The 17,787-nt window shown below is 36.2% G+C and overlaps 1 protein-coding gene across 1 annotated transcript in view; it reads right to left on the reverse strand.

The window, feature by feature from the left end:
• Positions 1 to 17,787, reverse strand: part of EYS (eyes shut homolog) — a 674,079-nt gene that overhangs the window by 582,348 nt on the left and 73,944 nt on the right. The window contains exons 9-10 of the mRNA XM_056488606.1: positions 15,297 to 15,463; positions 7,372 to 7,625 (exon numbers count right to left, since the gene is read on the reverse strand). Coding sequence (XP_056344581.1) covers positions 7,372 to 7,625; positions 15,297 to 15,463 — 421 coding nt within the window. The remainder of the gene's footprint in view (positions 1 to 7,371; positions 7,626 to 15,296; positions 15,464 to 17,787) is intronic.

Genomic DNA, 17,787 nt, shown 5'->3' on the forward strand with positions numbered 1-17,787 from the left:
ATTAAGATCAAAGCTAGAAAGTATAGTGGAATGTAGATTTGTATCTAAAAAAGGGATTGCTTTGATATGCAACAGGAAAAGCTATTTCCAGTGTACTGGATTTGCAAGGCAAGGTTTTGGTAGAAGGAGGAGCACAGGGATGACTTCTGTGAGAAGGTGCCAGAAGCTTCCTCCATGCCCAAGAAAGCCAGTACCAGCCAAGTCCAAGGATGCACTGCTGGCTAAAGCTGGCTGGACCAATCAGAGATTGTGGTAGCACCTCTGTGATAGCACATTTAAGAAGAAGGAAAAAAATCCTTATGCAGGTGAAACTGGAGCCAGAGAACAGCTGAGTGAGAATATGTGAGAGGAACAGCTCTGCAGACACCCAGGTCAGTGCAGGAGGGGCAGGAGATGCTGCAGGTGCGGAGCTGAGATTGCCCTGCAGCCCCTGGTGCAGCCCATGGAGAGGCAGCTGTGCCCCTGCAGCCCAGGGAGGGACATGGGGAGCAGAGATCCACCTGCAGCCTTGGGGGAGACCCACACTGGAGCAGGTGGGTGCCCAAAGGAGGCTGTGAACCTGTTGGAGGTCCATGCTGGAACAGGCTCTTGGCAGGGACCTGCAGACCCATGGACAGAGGAGCCCACACTGGAGCAGGGTTCTTGGTAGGACTTGTCACCATGTGGGGGACCAAGCTGGAGCAGCCTTCTTGAAGGACTGCACACTGTGGAAGAATGACCTATGGTGAAAAAGTTTGTGGGAAACTATTTCCCCTGGGATGGACTCATGTCGGAGAAGTTATTGGAGAACTATTTCCTGTTGGAAAGACCCCATGATGGAGCAGGGAAAGGATTCTTCTTCCTGAGCAGCAGGAGAAGCCACAGATGGTGAACTGACCATAAGCCCCATTCCCTGTGTCCCTGTGTGCTGCTGACAGGGAGCAGGTAGAGCTGTGAAGGAGGAATGGGTGGGTGAAGGTGTTTTTAAAGGTCTTATTTTACTTCTCATTATCCTGCACTGATTTTATTAGCAATAACTTCAATGAATATCTCTAATTCTAGTCTGTTTTGCCTGTGATGGTATTTGATCAGTGATCTCTCCTTGTCTCAAGCCATGAACCCTTTGTTATATCTTCTCTCATCTGTCCAGTTACAGAGGGGTGTGATAGAGAGTATTTGGTGTGAGCCTGGTGTCTAGCCAGGGTCAGCCCACTACATCCAGCCATAGGAATATGGAGGTAAATCACTTTCAGTAGTTATAACAAGTCAGCAGCATGGAAAGCATGCTGGGCTTTCTGTGTATCTTACAACAGAAGATAAAAAGAAACCAAATGGTGATTTACCTCTGAAGTCTTTGCATGGTGAAAATAATTTGATCTCTACTCTGCAGCACGCCTACATGCCCTCTCCTAGAATCATATGAACCAAGATTCTTGGCTCTCAAAAGCTGTATCTACTAGATACAAAAGGTCTTCACTGGAGAAACAAAGCACCAAGATTCTATTTCACACATAAACTTGTGATAGAAGGGCTCCTATTGGATTTTTTCTGCCCCTAAACATGCTCTGCATTTTCCATAAGATTTGAAGATACATGTATGAAAAGGAGGAGAAAAAGCATAGTCCAGAGAGAGTTCAGGTAGCTCAGTAAACTAAAAACTTTCTGCTTAGAGCAGCTGCTGAGTGCTGCCTAACATATGCCATGGCACCAGTGAGCATTACAGAAAGGACTGGCCAACTTATAAATTAATTTCTGAGTCCTTTAATTTTTTAAAGGATTTTCTTTGTAGTGATGATAAGGTAATGGTACTATATACAACCCTGACTACCCAGTTCTGGTATTTTGCATTACTTATGCTTTTGAGTTCAGATCCCTGATTATAGTGGGTCTCTTTTGAGGGAGATAAATAAAAATGCATTGGCATCTGTTCTCTTCCTCTGAATAGGCAGGTGGAGAGTAGCACAAATAGCACAAGCAGTTTCCTGCAGAAATAAATTATTTGGCCATAAGCCATAGGCAAGCTGGAGCATGGACTAGAAAAACTCCTTTAAACTCCTTTAAACTCCTCTTTCACCTCCCTCCAACTGTTAAAGGTTAAAGAAAATGCAGTTTCAAGGGAAATAATAGAGTGAGGTCGTCCTCATGTACTGATGATATCCAAGATAACATGCAAGGGGGAATTCAGGAATTCATGTTCTCAGAGTACAAAGGTAATATGTGGGCAGTATTTAAAAAATATTTCAGAGGGAATCAAAGAATCTATGAAGCTACTGTGAGACCATATTTTCTGAGACATGAAAAATGCTGGACAGATACAGAGAAGCTTTTTTGTTTTCAGTATGCAGCTCCTCTCAACTACACGTTTGAAATGTATGATGAGAACCTTCTTTGAAAGTCAGATAAAAATTGTTAATTGGCTACAAATTACTTTTGACATCAAAGTACGTTAATATAATTTTTTTTTTGTTTATGCTTTTAAGGTTAAAATTAATACAACACATCCAAACATAATTACTAGTAAAACATAATATTTAATTAGCTATTTAATAAATCATAGCTTAAGGTCTGAGTTCTATACACTTTAAAGGCATCATATCACCAGTTCTGAAGTACAAAGAGAATGTTAAAAAATACGATGAGCCAACTGTATTTCTATTAACACTATAGAATATTTTATGCTGTATAAAACTGCAGTGTTCTCAAATATATAACAGACAATTACAGGAAAGTCTGTTGCTTTAGCAAATTGCATTGCCTGATCATTAACAGCAACATTTTCTACTGGTACATTGATGATTATTCTGCAGGAGCACAAAGGTGTTGAGAGGAATGTAAGGACTGAGAAGGTGAATGCTAAAAAAAATAGCAAAGATATTTCATCCTCCTCCAGCGTTACTGATATAATTTACTCTCTTTAAAACAGTTATATGCTATTTTAGCAAATGGAGGGACTCTTCTCAGGTAAATATAACTGCAGATGAAAGATTTAAAAAAAAAGTTTCATAAGTGTAATGGATGAAGTCTCATTGAATATTCCTTACTTTCAGAAGTGCAGCTCTGTAGGATCACTAGATTGTAAGTTTGTACCTTTCAAAATTTGGATGTCTTTTTTCTGCTTAATTTAAATATATCAACTTTGCACTTTAGCTGAACTTATCAAGCTATTGTTAGATCTTGGGGAATATCCACAAAACTGAGGGTTTTTTTGATATTGAAATAAGTTTAATTTCAAACTGTTCTCAAATATAATATTCAGACATTAGAATAAATGTCTGAAATTAATGCAGAAATTAGAATAAAACTGAAAAAAATTTGAGAGCTTATTTTCCTAATGTAACACACATTATATTTAAAGTATCTTTTATGAAGTGCCATCACCACTGTAACACTTCTGTCTGAATCACAAAAACACATGCAAAAAGATAAAAAACAAAGTTTCTTTTATATACTCTTTATGACAATTTTTGTTTTATAGGCAAAACAAAATACAATGTTTGACAATGTAAAGTGCACAGAACGACCACAATTAAGAAAAGGATGTGTAAGAATATTTTTGAAGTAAAACTCCTCACTTGAGGAGATATTAATGAAATAAAATTAATCTTTCTGTTCTGAGATCAAATGAAAAGCAAATTATTTTAAATTCTGTTTAATGTAAACTTAATGAAGTACTATTTAAAAAAAAGGAAAAAGCAAACTACAGGGGTTTTATAAAGTTCAAGAAGTAGCCAAAATATTAGCAGTGTATTTGAGAATTGCCTTCACAACAACCCTTACTGTCCACAATTTATAAAACACGTATAATTGCAATTCAGTCATGTACCTGATAATGAATTGTGTAATTTTGTTGCTTGTTAAGCAACATATGTTATTCTGTTAGATAAGAGATGCATCAAGCTGAGCAATGCTTCTGTTGAAAGTTTCTGCTTTGCAGAAGATGTGGTTATGAAAAAGAAAGAGAGTCTAAGTGAGGCTTTAGTGAACTTGAAAGACAATTTTTTTCTCAACTTTGTTGTTCTATACACTTGGTCATTTTAAAATTTTCTTTAAGGTCTTTTCTATGTAAGATATTATAATTAAAAATTCAAAACAAATCTAATTTTTATTTGCATCATATAGAGTATTTCTGTGAATGGCTTTTACAGATTGAAAACAACTTGTATGATGTGTCAAACCACTCCATTCTCTTAGCTTCCATGGAAGAGTTTTAACTTAGAGGAAGTCTCTGAGTGACTCTTCAAATGTAAACTGCCCAGAGCCCAGCCCATCTATGTCCATGAGATTACATTGTACATCTGACAGTCTGCACTAGCACAGTGTGGCAGCAATAATAAATCTTCCCTAGCAGAAAAAGCCAGCCAGAGCCCCTGAAAAGGCTGCACTACCCAATGGCCTGAGCTGCAAAACCAGCCCAGCCTTGGTGTATGGTGGAAATGTGGGAGCAGACACGAGCTGTGCTTCCAGGATGGCCTAATCCTATCAAAACAGGAACAGTATGAATGGAAATGGAAGCAGATGTTTCAAATGCTGAACAGGTATGGGGAAAAAAAAACCTGGTTGCCTTCCTTTGTTAGTAAAACTAATTGTTTCATTTTCCCAGATGGCCCTGCTTCAGCCAATTCCTAGAAAGCAGCTGTCAGAGCCCTGAGAGCACTAAAACACCCAAGCTGACTGAAGCAGACCCACTGAGGTCCTTCCCACACACCCTGCCCTTTGTCAATGAGTTCAGCTGTGGGCACCCTCATCTGGCCTGTCACTGGGCACTAGTGAAAAGAGCCTGGCTCCATCTTCTCTACATCCTCTCTTCAGGTATTTAAACACATTGATAAGATTCTCTCTGTGCCTTTCTTCTTCATGCTGAAGAGTTTCAGCTTCCTCAGCCTTTCCAGACAGAAGAAATGCTCCAGCCCCTTAATCACCTTCATGTCTTTACTGTCCCCTCTCCAGTGTGTCCAGCATGTCTTGATGTCCTCCTAGACCCCAAGTTCTTCCTGCAAAGCTGCACACCAGCTGATCAGCCCATGGTATCCACTGGTGCATGGAGTTATTCCTCCCCAGGTGAAGCATTTGGCACTTCCTCCTGTTGGACTTTATGGGGCTCATGTCAGTCCAATTCTCAAGCCTGTATTGGTCCCTCTGGGAGGCAGCACAATCCTGTGGTGTGCCAGCCACTCCTCCCATCTTTGTGTCTTCTGCAAACTTTGCCCCATTGGTCAGATCACTAATGAAGAAGCTAAAAAGGACTGGATCCTTTATTGACTCCTGGAGTACATCACTGGTTACTCCTGGAATGGTTATCTCCATGGCAAACATCTTCCTCCAATCTTGGCCACTCATCCAGTTTTCAGTACACATCACTGTCTATTTATCCAGCCTATACTTCATCAGCTTTTTTATGATGATCTTCTGGAAGATCACACAGAAAGCTTTGTGAATGTCAAGGTAGAGAATACACACTGCTCACCCCTCACCTACAAGACAGTCATTTCACTTTGGAAGTTTAACAAGTTGGACAAGTATGACTAACCCTTGCTGAAACTATGCTGATTACTCCAGATAATTTTCTTGTTATTCATAATTTCCAGGATTAAGTGCATCATTACCTTAATAAGGATCAAGATAACAGTGAGCTGCTTGAAGTTTTCCAGGACTTAATTTTTGCCCTTCTTGAAAAGTGACATTTGCTTTCCTCCATTCTTTGGGTGGTTCTGCTAATCAATATCATCTATTAAAGTTAAATGACAACGAATTTGAAATTATGTCTACCACCTCTCACAGAATTGCATATCCAAAGAAATGCAACAAAACTGGTGAAGGAGTCTGGAGTACAAGCCACACTGGCCTCCCAGTATTTTTTGTTCACTCTTTGAGACAAATAGCTCTTGAGCTTAGAAGCTGTGATAGGCTTTTTTAGGCCCTTCTCATGAAGGTTTTATCCCATGAGACTCTTCCAAGCAGATCTTATATTCCACAGTATTGTCCCTATAGAAGATATTTGGAGGGTTGAAGTTCCCCATGAAGTCCAGCAAAGTACAAAATAAAGCTTGAAGTTTAAGCAGCAAGATGGAAATACATTGTGTTAGATTTTGCAGATGTGAGCCAAGTACTGTTTTCTTCACTTCTATTCAGACTTACAGTTCTGCTATCACAATGGAATTTAAGTCCATTCAGGGACAATTCTCTGTTTTATTACACATTTATTAATAAATGAGCATGAACACGAAGTAACATCTCTTATTAAATGTGTAAGCAAATGACCAAGAGATGATATAATCAACCAAAACAAATCTGCAAGTGTATATCACATACATAAATGCGGAAATGAATATATGTAAATGAAATATGTAAATGAACATAAACATATTTGAAATTAAAAATGTTAGTTCCTAAATGTTAAAATTATGTGTAGCTAGCCAGAATGCATAATGACCAAGTAGCAGTGAAGTTATTATTACTTAGTATTTCAGTGGTTTAAGTGGGATTTAAAAATCTAGTACTATTCACACTCTCTAGACTGGAGCAAACTCCCTCAGCAGCTTAGAAGAAGAAGAAGAAGCTGTAAGTTAATATTTAGTTAGTACAAGTGACACCGTGCATAATATGCTATTTATTTTTGCCTTTGCTATTTATACCACAGATTGTTAATAGAGAAGTATTTGGAGCATTAATTTATTGTTTTTGATGACATAGATTAAAGGCTGAAAATGCAACATTTTGGTATTACTGTATTCAAAATTATTTTATGTCTCCCATGTGTAGTCTGAATAGTGCTATCATTCACACAAAACAGAAATTGGTGCAAAAGAAAATCATAGTGTCATGTTGTGAAGGATTTATCTAATGCAATGCACAAATCTACAGCCCATCTCTTCCTAGAAGAGATGTCTAGAACAGACAGATGCCCTATCTCCCTCCAGTGTATAGAAAGGGAGTCTGAACAACTCACTCAAATGTAGCTGATTATATTCTATGCATGCAGAGAGATGATACTGCTGATCTCATTCGTCTTCAAGCTTACATTTTCCTGTTCTGTACCAAAACATTTATCAGCCTGGGTATGACTGAAGCCATAACACATAAGACTGCATAAGTGTGAAATTAAAATAATGCAATTTAAATTGTGTTTTGGAACTTCATCGATTTTTTTCCCAACAGAATCAAAGCTGATACTCAGAATTTTCCATTTAGTGGAGGCAAGGTCACTGGGGAACTGTTAGGAGGGACAACCTAAGAATTTCAATGCTAATTAAGTTAAAACTCCTGTGAATCATACAATTGCATATGTATGCATATTTATACATAATTGCAATTTAACAGTCACATAAACATTGCTTACATAAAGTGGGACAATCACATCTGTAATACAAGGCACTTTAAAAGAACAAAACTTACCTTTGAACCCAGCAGTACAATGACAAGAGAAGTGGCCACTTAAATCCATACAAGTAGCTCCATTTTTGCAAGGTGAACTTGAGCATTCATTAATTTCAACTTCACAGAAGGGTCCTTCATATCCAGGCACACAGTAACAGCTGTAATTATGCAAGTGGTCCTGGCAGAATCCATATTGAGAGCACTGGTTTCCAATGCAGTTGTCTATATCAAGTTCACAAAATGTGCCAGTGTAACCAGGGGGACATATGCACCTGTTATTTAAATAAGAGGAGAGGAGGGGGGAAAATCCATCTAAATCACTAGTTTGGAATATATAGGTCAATAATCACTTAATAAGGTTAACAATACTTTCCCTTTGAATTGCCACAAGTGAATAAAATTTTTTTTTTCAATCTTCTTTCTTTACCTTTAATTAGTCACTGAGTTACTTCATTTCACATGCACGGCTAGCAATAATGAAATTAAAATCTGAGCTATTTACATAGGACCAACTAGGAGCTATATTAATATTAAGCTTCAAAGGAAAATATTGAAACAGAAAACTCTTATGAGTATTATGCATTTTAATGGGTTTTTCTGAAAAATATTGTTATTGGCCACAATATCTCTAGGAAGAAACAATATTACAACTTGTTTGGATATAAAATCAGTATAAAATCCTTTATCATTAGCAACAAAAGTTACAATTTCTGTCCAACCAAAAAAAGAATCTATAGAATTCTGTAAATATTGTTCAGTATATTTTATAAAAATTGTTTTGAGTTTTTTTCCCCAAAAATTTTGACAGACATCTAAGTTTTATAAGGTTGGAGATTACTTTTTCATGTTATCCTTTCTACATGTTTGTTTTCTTTTGCTGTGTGAATGAAAACAAATCTGGATTATCTCATAGCTGACCCATATCTCATAAAATTAGAAAATCTGTTGTACTTGGCAATATATTCTTTGATTGATTCTCTCCTTATCATTTCCAGTGATCTCCTCACACAGGAGGTATTTTTACAATAATACATATTCTTGACCTATAGAGATACTATCCAGAAGGTAGAAAGGACTAACAAGTTAAGGAAGCCTTGATTACAGTAATTTTCTCTACTGAACCATCTGGCAGGAAGAGTATTTTTCCCTTTATTTTTAACAGAAGTGAATGCTCATGTGGCTCTTTGCTTCTGTCCTTGCTTACTGTGCCTGCATTTTTTTATAGTAGACATATGGAGACTAGATCAGGAGCTGTGTGTGTTGGAGTACAGCTAATGGACACCAACAGCAAATGGGCTTTTAGTCCATGGACTAAAAGAGAGCTCGCTTGAAGAAAGAACCTCCATATCTCATTTAGTGTGGTTGTGAGCTCTTCATCACCATCACCATCATTTTTGCTCTACAGATCCATTGCTACTGCAGTAATGACTCAAGTATATATAGCTTTATATATATATATATATATATATATATATATATATATATATATCTGTTGTATTCTCTCTTGCAGCCTCACTCACTTCTTAGTAAACAAGAAATCTTTGCCTTCTCTTGAGAGCTTTGGCTGATTCTGTTACTTAACTGTGTTTTTTTTGGATGGGGTAGAGTTAATCTTCACAGTGGGTAGTACTCATATTCTTTTGGTTTTAATACACTGTTTTGGATTTATGCTGCAAACAGGGTTGATAACACAGAGATGTTTTTGTTATTGCTGAGCAGAGCATACACAGAGCCAAGGCCTTTTCTGCTTTTCACACTGCCAGCCTGGTGAGGAAGTTGGGGCTGCATGGGAGGCTGGGAGGGGACACAGCCAGGACAGGCGACCCAAATTGACCAAAGGGATACTCCAGAACATGTGGCATCATGCTCACTATATGAAGTGGAGAGAAGGAGGAAAAAGTGAGGGACATTTTGACTCATGGCATTTTTCTTCTCTAGTACCTGCTATGTGTGATGGGGCACTGCTCTTCTAGATACAGCTGAACACCTGCCTGCCCATGGGAAGCAGTGAACTCATTCCTTGCTTTGCTTTGCTTGTGTGCATGGCTTTTGCATTTCTTATTAAACTGTCTTTTTCTCAGCCCATGAGTTTTCTTTTACCCTTCCAATTCTCTTCCCCATCCTGCTGGTGTGGGAGTGAGGGAGTGACTGCGCTGGGCTTGGCTGCAGGTGGCATTAGACAATTACATTTATAGCTAAATATAAATTTTGACTTGCATAAAATTTCATTATGTGTAAACATTAAGAGCAGGTGTGCTTTTAGTTACCTTTAGTGCACATTTTCTGAATCTACCTACAATAATATGGTAAACAACCAGTCATATGAATCTTTCTGGTGCAGTCAATCACTTTATTTCCTTAATTTTTTTTACATTAACAATTAGTGTGTGCACTGTGAAAATATAACTATTCAATCATTCTTTGAAAGTGGCTATTATCGTTAGCATTGAATAGAAAATTTAACTTGGGGCTCTCCTTAACAAGAATGGGAGGATGTAGAATTTTCTGTCATTTCCTGGCTATTACTAGCTAAGAAGAGCTACACAGGAACAGATGTGATGTAGAATCTTCTAGTTTTGGTTTTATAATTCAGATTCCATACTACAAGCAATGATGTAATGAATATCTTATTTTTCAATGCTTTGGTGCCTGAAGAAATTGAAAACAGTTAACAGCGAAATGCACTTTGTTTTTCCTGGTGAAATTATACCTTGATGTATTTTAATTTAGTGTGGGTCATCTCCTACAACAATGTAATTAAGTGTTGCATTATTATTAGTGGTATTATCATTATATATTTATTGTAAATCTATTTCTTATTATTATTTTCAGCACTACTAAATTACTGAGCATGATGTCAAAAGCTTTGAGGCATGGATTGATTTTCAGTCTTATTTGGTTCGAAGCATAAATGTTTCTCTACAATAAATTTAAAAAAATTTGTATACAGACATATACAATACCAGAATTTCCATTTGCAAGAATATTTCTAGCTCAGGGAACTTGTATTTTGCCCTTATCAGAGGGATGACCTGGCTGTGCACTGGATCTCAGCACAGGGGCTCAGCCTCTCCACGGTCTGTGTGAATATCACTCCCTGAGCTGGAGTCAGTGACTGCTGCCTCCCCTGCTCCAGCTTCAGCTCTGGGATGGCCCATCTGGTGTGTGTGTGTGTGTGTGTGAGATCTCCCAGCAGGAACCAGGAGATGCTAGTGACACCTCCCCAGCCTCTTTCTTGAGGAGGACTGAAGTGTCAGCCTTACAAAAAGGGGGAACAGTGAAAGCAGAAGCATGGCACCAGAGAACAGCATATGGAAAGGTTTTGTGTTAGCATTAGTAGGAATAACAATACTTTCTTAGCTTCACATATGTCCTCCTTCAGCCACAGCAAGATTATAAAGGTAAGAGGTGCTAAGAGAGAAAACAAATACCTCAATGCTTTTGCCACAAACATGGATTTTAGTAATTAGCACCAAACAAAAGTCGTTTGAGGATTGGTGTGCTAGCACACATATCATGCAGATGATTGTATGCTCTACTCCAGAGCCTAAACATTGTTAATGTTGCACGATAATTTGATATGCTTGTGAAATAAATATTAAGTGGAGATGCAAAGACAGGCATGGAATTCAGTCTAAGAAGGAATGTGTTGCTAAAATGAGAATGGTTATGGCATAGATGCAATGTGCTGCTACCAACTTTTTGTCACTAAGGGTGAGGGTAAGTCAGCTGGTGTGGTTAGTCCAGGCAGCACAGCTGTCAAGCTGTCACCCTGGACTGCCTGCACTAAAGATACAGGGACTTGTTTTATTGAGTAAATGACCATGCACATGAGATGAATCTTGAAAATGGCTGCAAAAAGCCAAAGGCCAGACTGAAGCTGTGTCTATGCTAACCTGTGCTAGAAGATTACCTAGCTATTTTCTATATTGATACAAGAGACATATAGGAGCATTCATGGCTGGAATATATATATATATATATATATATATATATATATATATGTGTGTGTGTGTGTGTGTGTGTGTGTGTGTTTATTAGTATTATTCCAAGCATATTAGCTGGAATTACACAGTATTATTTATCTCTTTTTGCCATTGAAATGTGAACTATACACACAGAAGTGGTTGAAGAGGTTATTTAGTTTCACTTTGACTTTTTATACCCATCTCTACTCTCTGTAGAAAAGCTGCTGTATAACTTATTGCAGAGGTATTCCCTAAGAAATTGTGACATAAATTCACTGATCTTCTGGAGTTGTAGAAAAGTGAGGAAAAGTATTTTTCCTCTTTCTCTAGTGGAAGAAGCCTATTTTTGCTGCAGAAAACTGTGTAGATCACAGGAATAATTTTATGTGGCACTGTCAACTAGGTCCTGCCGTCAAATTGCATATATAGTATAGGAGGAATAAACCTGTAAAAAAACAAATTAGATATAAAGAAATAATCTAATCGAACAGCTCAATTTACCCTGGAAGAAAATGGAAAAAGTCAAGGATGAATAAAATAATAGAAGCTTTAAATTTTGTGATGCACAGAAATTGTCTAAATTATGTTCACTTTTCACAATCTTGCTAGCATCATGCAAAGAAGTGTTTCATATTCTAAAGCATTTTACTCTACAATCTGTCACTTTACTCTTTTGTACTGAGATTAATTAATTATTCAATTATATGCACTGAAATTTCTATACTGAATACTGAAGAATGTGTTGGCAATTCAAGTTCCACCATACACCAAACTGAATTTCTTAATGAGATATTTTCCTGCATTAAAAACTAATGAAATGCTGACATCAGAGCTATAACTATTGACTAAAATACTTTTTAAAAATATATTAGTTCTTCATGACCTTTTAAACAGTGGTTAATCCTATAATACAGCTTCTTCAAAAGTCTTAATCTAACAGTTCTCAGTCCTTCTTGCTGGGCTTTCCTGGGATTGTGATAAATGTAGGACATCACCTGAGCATGCTGGACTGAATAAATGGAAACACAGCAGATAATGGAAACTACACCAAGTTTTAAATTGTGTCTTTCCACTCTGTTGTTCCTTTCCACTGAATAGACAATAGTAAAGTATCTACCGTTATAGTCTTATTTTGGTTAGGATCTTGGTTGTCCAAAATGTAATATTGACTGGAAAAAAATTTACAAGTGTGAAGAAAATAGAGTATTAAATTTCCCCCTTGGATTTCAAAAAAGGAAGTTATATTCCTTGAATATCTCTTTCACTTTAATTATTCATTAAATCTTCTCATTGAGCCATATTAAATCATAGAAGATGATCAAACAATACAGATTCTTTAGAAGGGAAAAATTATTATTATTTTCTTTTTATGTAGAAACTGTCTATTTACTGAGACCAAGAATCTTCTCTGTCACTTTTTCTCTCAAGTGTATCTAACTGAAGGTCAAGAGATTCTTTTGGCATGTGGATGCAGTTATTCTATTGCATGGTATCTTCCAGATTCATATTGACAGTTACACCATCAACCCAGTGGCAAAAGCAGTAATTCTTTGAAGTTATAATTTTAAATGCATGCTGACTGACTTACTTCATGATATTGCAAACAGCACAGACTCAGCTGGTAGTGCAACAATTAATTTAAATTAATTATAGGTTTTGTGTCACTGTGATTGAGGCCACTTTAGTTGTAAGAGAAGGCTCACTAAACCAAAGTAGTAAAACTCTTAGAACTTAGTGTAATTATGAGGATCTTAGCATGCAGCCTTTCTGAGAATTACACTATATAAAAGTTTAACACTCCCCCTCATTCACTTAGAACAGTTCCCCACTCTGAACTAAAAAAAAATTCTCTGCATATATAAAAATATTCCTCTATGTGACATTACAATATGGAACAGTAATTTCAAAATGGAAGGAGAAAATGAACATGCCATGGTAAGGAGACAAAAAAATTAGACACATTTCATTCAATTGACAGCTTAGTTCCCATCTGGAAAAGAAAGTATGCCTTGCAAAATATGAGATCTTAAAAAAGGGGATATTCTTGAATCAAAGCTGGGTATTTTCTATGATTTCCTTGTGTCAGCATTACTATATCAAGCTACCACTAGAAAAATACATTATGACCAAAATTTAATAATTTAAAATTTAGGATCTCTTAACTAGGAGAAAGGTCTAGAGTTTTATAATAATTTTTTGTAAATGAAATCTAATATATATATAAAATTCTGGCGTATCTTTATCTTCTGCACTCATTAGGAGAGGTTTTGAATGGCTGTAATAGTTTAAATGGCTGAAAAAAATGGATCTCTGTAGGGTTCTTAATGGCATTTATACATTTGATTCTCCATATATTCTGCTGGCAGTTTTCTTATGTCTTCCTGAAACAAATGTATCAAATATAGCTCTTGAGAAGTACCTTAATAAAAAAATTATACCAATTTTAGGGGAGAAATGCGATTACATGTCTTTAGAAAAGGTAGGTGCACTTTCATTCAGCATTACCTCTTGTATGCTTTTTTTTTTTCAATCATCTATTGGAAAGGGGAATTTTTTTTTTGTTTCACTTGCTAACAATAACTTGGGAAACATCATTATTTTTAAGGCAGGCATAGTTTAGTTATTTTAAAAATGCTTCACTGTCATACCATGCTCTGTCAACAGAGTAGGTATTATACAGTAAACATGTCATGTTTTCTCTTGACAAAATAACCAGTTTTGTTCTTTTGGGGTCAAATTCTCTGCTAACAAAACTGACCATCTGAGATTCAGATCTTAATGGTATGTTTTCCTGTTCCTTAGCTAAACAGATTTATTTGTCAATTTAATTTGTCTTTCCAAGACTGAAAAAGTAAGAATTAAGTGCTTTCTGTCAGTAAACTGAGTCTGGATTAGCAAGTTAAAATCAAAAGTTCTTTATTACCAGATATCTCCTGAACTATTAATTTCTCAGTAAATGCTAGTGGATTTTGTAAAATAAGCATGGCTTTGTACTTCTATCAGAATTATTTTCCTGGTAAAGAAAACCACAGATTTAACAGTTAAATGAAGTGCCAAAATATGGTCCAGTAATTTGATACAAGAGTTGCTTGAAAGGTGGAAAAAAGGAAAGATGTTTACTTTGTAAGGATTCTTTGACAAAAACTCTTTTAACTCTGGTATAATAAGAATCAATCACTTTTTTCCATTTGTGTGCCTATTTGGTGATTTCAGATTTTTTACAGAAGACACTTTAAAAAAAGAAGTTAAATTGAAGAAATTTTTAATTGCTTCTATTTTTATTTTTTCCACTTTTGCAATCTTTTCTAAATAGAAACACTAAAGCATACTAATTACAGTGCTTCTAAGTATAGCATGGCACAGCACAGAATAATGTCTTTCAAAATACATTTACAGATATTATGGAGAAGTTTTATTTATTCTGGAATTTTTAGAGGAAAAATAAATAATTGAAGTCTGATAAGAACGGCTGAACTCTGCAAACTCTGCCTATTGAAAAAAACATTTCCCATTTTATTTTTTTCACCATATTTTATAAAATCTCATTTTTAAATATCCACCGGATGTTACAGCTCATTAAGGAGAACACGTGCTTTGGTTTTTTTACAATAACTGAAATGATAATAAATTATAATTCAAATTTTAATAAGACACTCTACGACAGAGTCCAGGCTCAGAAAGTGTTTGCCATTTAATAAAATTGATTATTTGTTTATGTGAGATTCTGCATAGTTGGTTTAACTTATTTGACCAGCAAAGAGGAATATTTGTGATTCCCTCCTGCAACACTTCAGATGACACAGTTTTACTGAATGCACATCCTTATTGAAAATCAGTATTCCGTGGCATTTTTTGATATGAAAATTATATTACTGCATTAACAACACTCTTTGCAATTCTTTCTAAAAGTCAAAATAACTTCACATGACATACAACCCTTTATGAAATCTTGTACACAAAGCAACACGTTAGTACCTGTATTTATTAATCCCATCTTCACATGTGGCTCCATGTTGGCACTGGTTTATCTCACAGTCATTAATATTCTCAAGGCATGTGTTTCCAGTCCATCCAAGAGCACAGACACAGTGAGATCTCTGATTTCCCTCATCATAGAAGCAACTACCTCCATTTGCACATACCTGAAGATGAGAATTGCCAAGGTCAGGCCCATCAGTGATGGTGGTAGAGCCTTGGAGTAACAGAGTTAGGAAGAGGGACAAAGCTTATCTGACAGAAGTAACTGCAGCCAGAGAAGAGCAGAGAGAGAACATGTGAGAGGAACAGCTCTGCAGACCCCCAGGTCAGTGCAGGAGGGGCAGGAGATGCTGCAGGTGCAGAGCTGAGATTGCCCTGCAGCCCCTGGTGCAGCCCATGGAGAGGCAGCTGTGCCCCTGCAGCCCAGGGAGGGACATGGGGAGCAGAGATCCACCTGCAGCCTTGGGGGAGACCCACACTGGAGCAGGTGGGTGCTCAAAAGAAGGTTTTGACCCTGTGGGAGACCCATGGTGGAGTTCTTGAAGGACTGCATCCTATGGAAGAGACCCACACATAACAGACCAGGAAGAACTGTAGCCCTCTTGAAGGGCTCTCCCTGCCCTTATGTCAACTCATAATCAATTTTCTCTCCCCTGTCCAGTTGCAGAGGGCACTGATGGAGTGGCTCCAATGGATGGAGGGAGCCTGGCATCTAGCCTGAGTCAACCCACCACATACAGAGGGAATTTTTTCTTTATGTGTTGAATTTTTTCCCCAAGAGTTTAATGGAATAAACCATTGGTAATAAATATGGTTATTTAATCTTTTTATATTGTAATATTAAGAAGATTAATCTCCAAGAGCATAAAATACTGAATATTATTAAATCAATATGTCAATTTATTGTTAGTTGGTAAAAGGCATTTATGTTTTAATTTAACAGTATCATTTTTATGACTGCCCTTAAAATGTGCTTGTTTTAGGAAGGACAGTAGTGCAAAAGACTGTTATTTTTCCATTGAAAGAGTAGAGCAACTGTTCCTATGCTGTATAATTTAGCTTAATATATGGCTATCAGGAAAATTTTGATTTTCTTTTCCATTTTAATTATAATGCTGATTCAATCTATCCTTGAATCTTTTATATGTTTATAAATTACATCTATGCTATGGGAAAATCAGAAGCTGCTTTACTTTCAATTTGCAGATGTTGAAAGATTGGTAAATTTAGACTGGAACAGCTTTTTCCCTTTTAGTTTTTAATTGCTAATATTACTTACTAAACCAGTATTTCCTGTATTCTTAAAAAAAAAATAAAGAAAGTTATAAATCTGAGTAAATGCTCCTTTCCTCATTTTACTTATAGGTTCCATTTTCATTTCCATGAAAATTTTGCCAGTATGAAGACAGATAACTACATATTCATTTCGAAGCAATTAAGACCCCTCCTTCTAATCAATTGATTTTTAAAGAAAATGGTGTCTAGAAGATGAGTTAATGCACTAGTACTTCAGTTTGATTGAGTCTGAATCTCTTTATAATGCCATTAAGATTTGTAATAATAACAGTCCCTGGCAGAAATATTCTAATATTCATTTGTCTTTGATTAAGTTTTAAATTGACCTTAAAATGAAGAGAATTTTGTTATGCTCCTTGTACTGAATTTTAGACTTACCTTGGAATACTTATTCAATATAACAACATCTCGAAGAAAAACACAGTTCAACATAAATGCAAAAAAACCTCTTCTATGTGTATGGTTTGGGAATTGTTATCTCCTTTTAAAATTATTTTTATGTGTTTTCTTACTTTTGTATTTATGTGTTTTTGCTGGATTTCGTCCTAAATCTTACTATTTGCTCAAAGCTCAAATAGGTCAAATAAGCTTATACTCAGGAAAACCATCCAGAAAACCTTAGGCAATTAAGACAAATATTTCAATATTGCCACAATATTATGTTTAATTTATTCTTATGTCATTTTGATACTTTGTACTGTGAAGAAATGTGCTACCCTTTAAGATGTTAGTGTAATCTAGAGATTTAAGTTGAAATGAAAGCTATGGAATGTATTTAAACACAAATCCTATGTTTCAACATACCATAAACAGGTCTATTCTCATCAGTCTCACCATCATACTTCTGTCTAGAGCAAGTACTTTAACATAAATCTGACTTTTTATGTAGTCATGATAAAATGTAGGAATCCCTTTCTTCCAAAATCAACCAGGAGATTTTATTTCAGCTGGGAAATATAATTAAGCCTTAGAGGATTTTATTCTTCTCCTATCTTTCCCTTGCAAGAATTGGGAGATATAGCCCTACTACATGTCTCTAAGTATCATGTGTTGTCAAATGCTTTAGATAAGACGACAGTCATTATTTCCAACCCCTCTTTATTTTACATTTCATGCAATTCTCTGCAGTTGGAATGTAACTGCATTTTACATAAATAAAAAAAGATACAAACATATGTATATTTTCCCCCAA

The sequence above is a fragment of the Oenanthe melanoleuca genome, chromosome 3 (assembly GCF_029582105.1).
Source record: "Oenanthe melanoleuca isolate GR-GAL-2019-014 chromosome 3, OMel1.0, whole genome shotgun sequence".
Taxonomy (NCBI): domain Eukaryota; kingdom Metazoa; phylum Chordata; class Aves; order Passeriformes; family Muscicapidae; genus Oenanthe; species Oenanthe melanoleuca.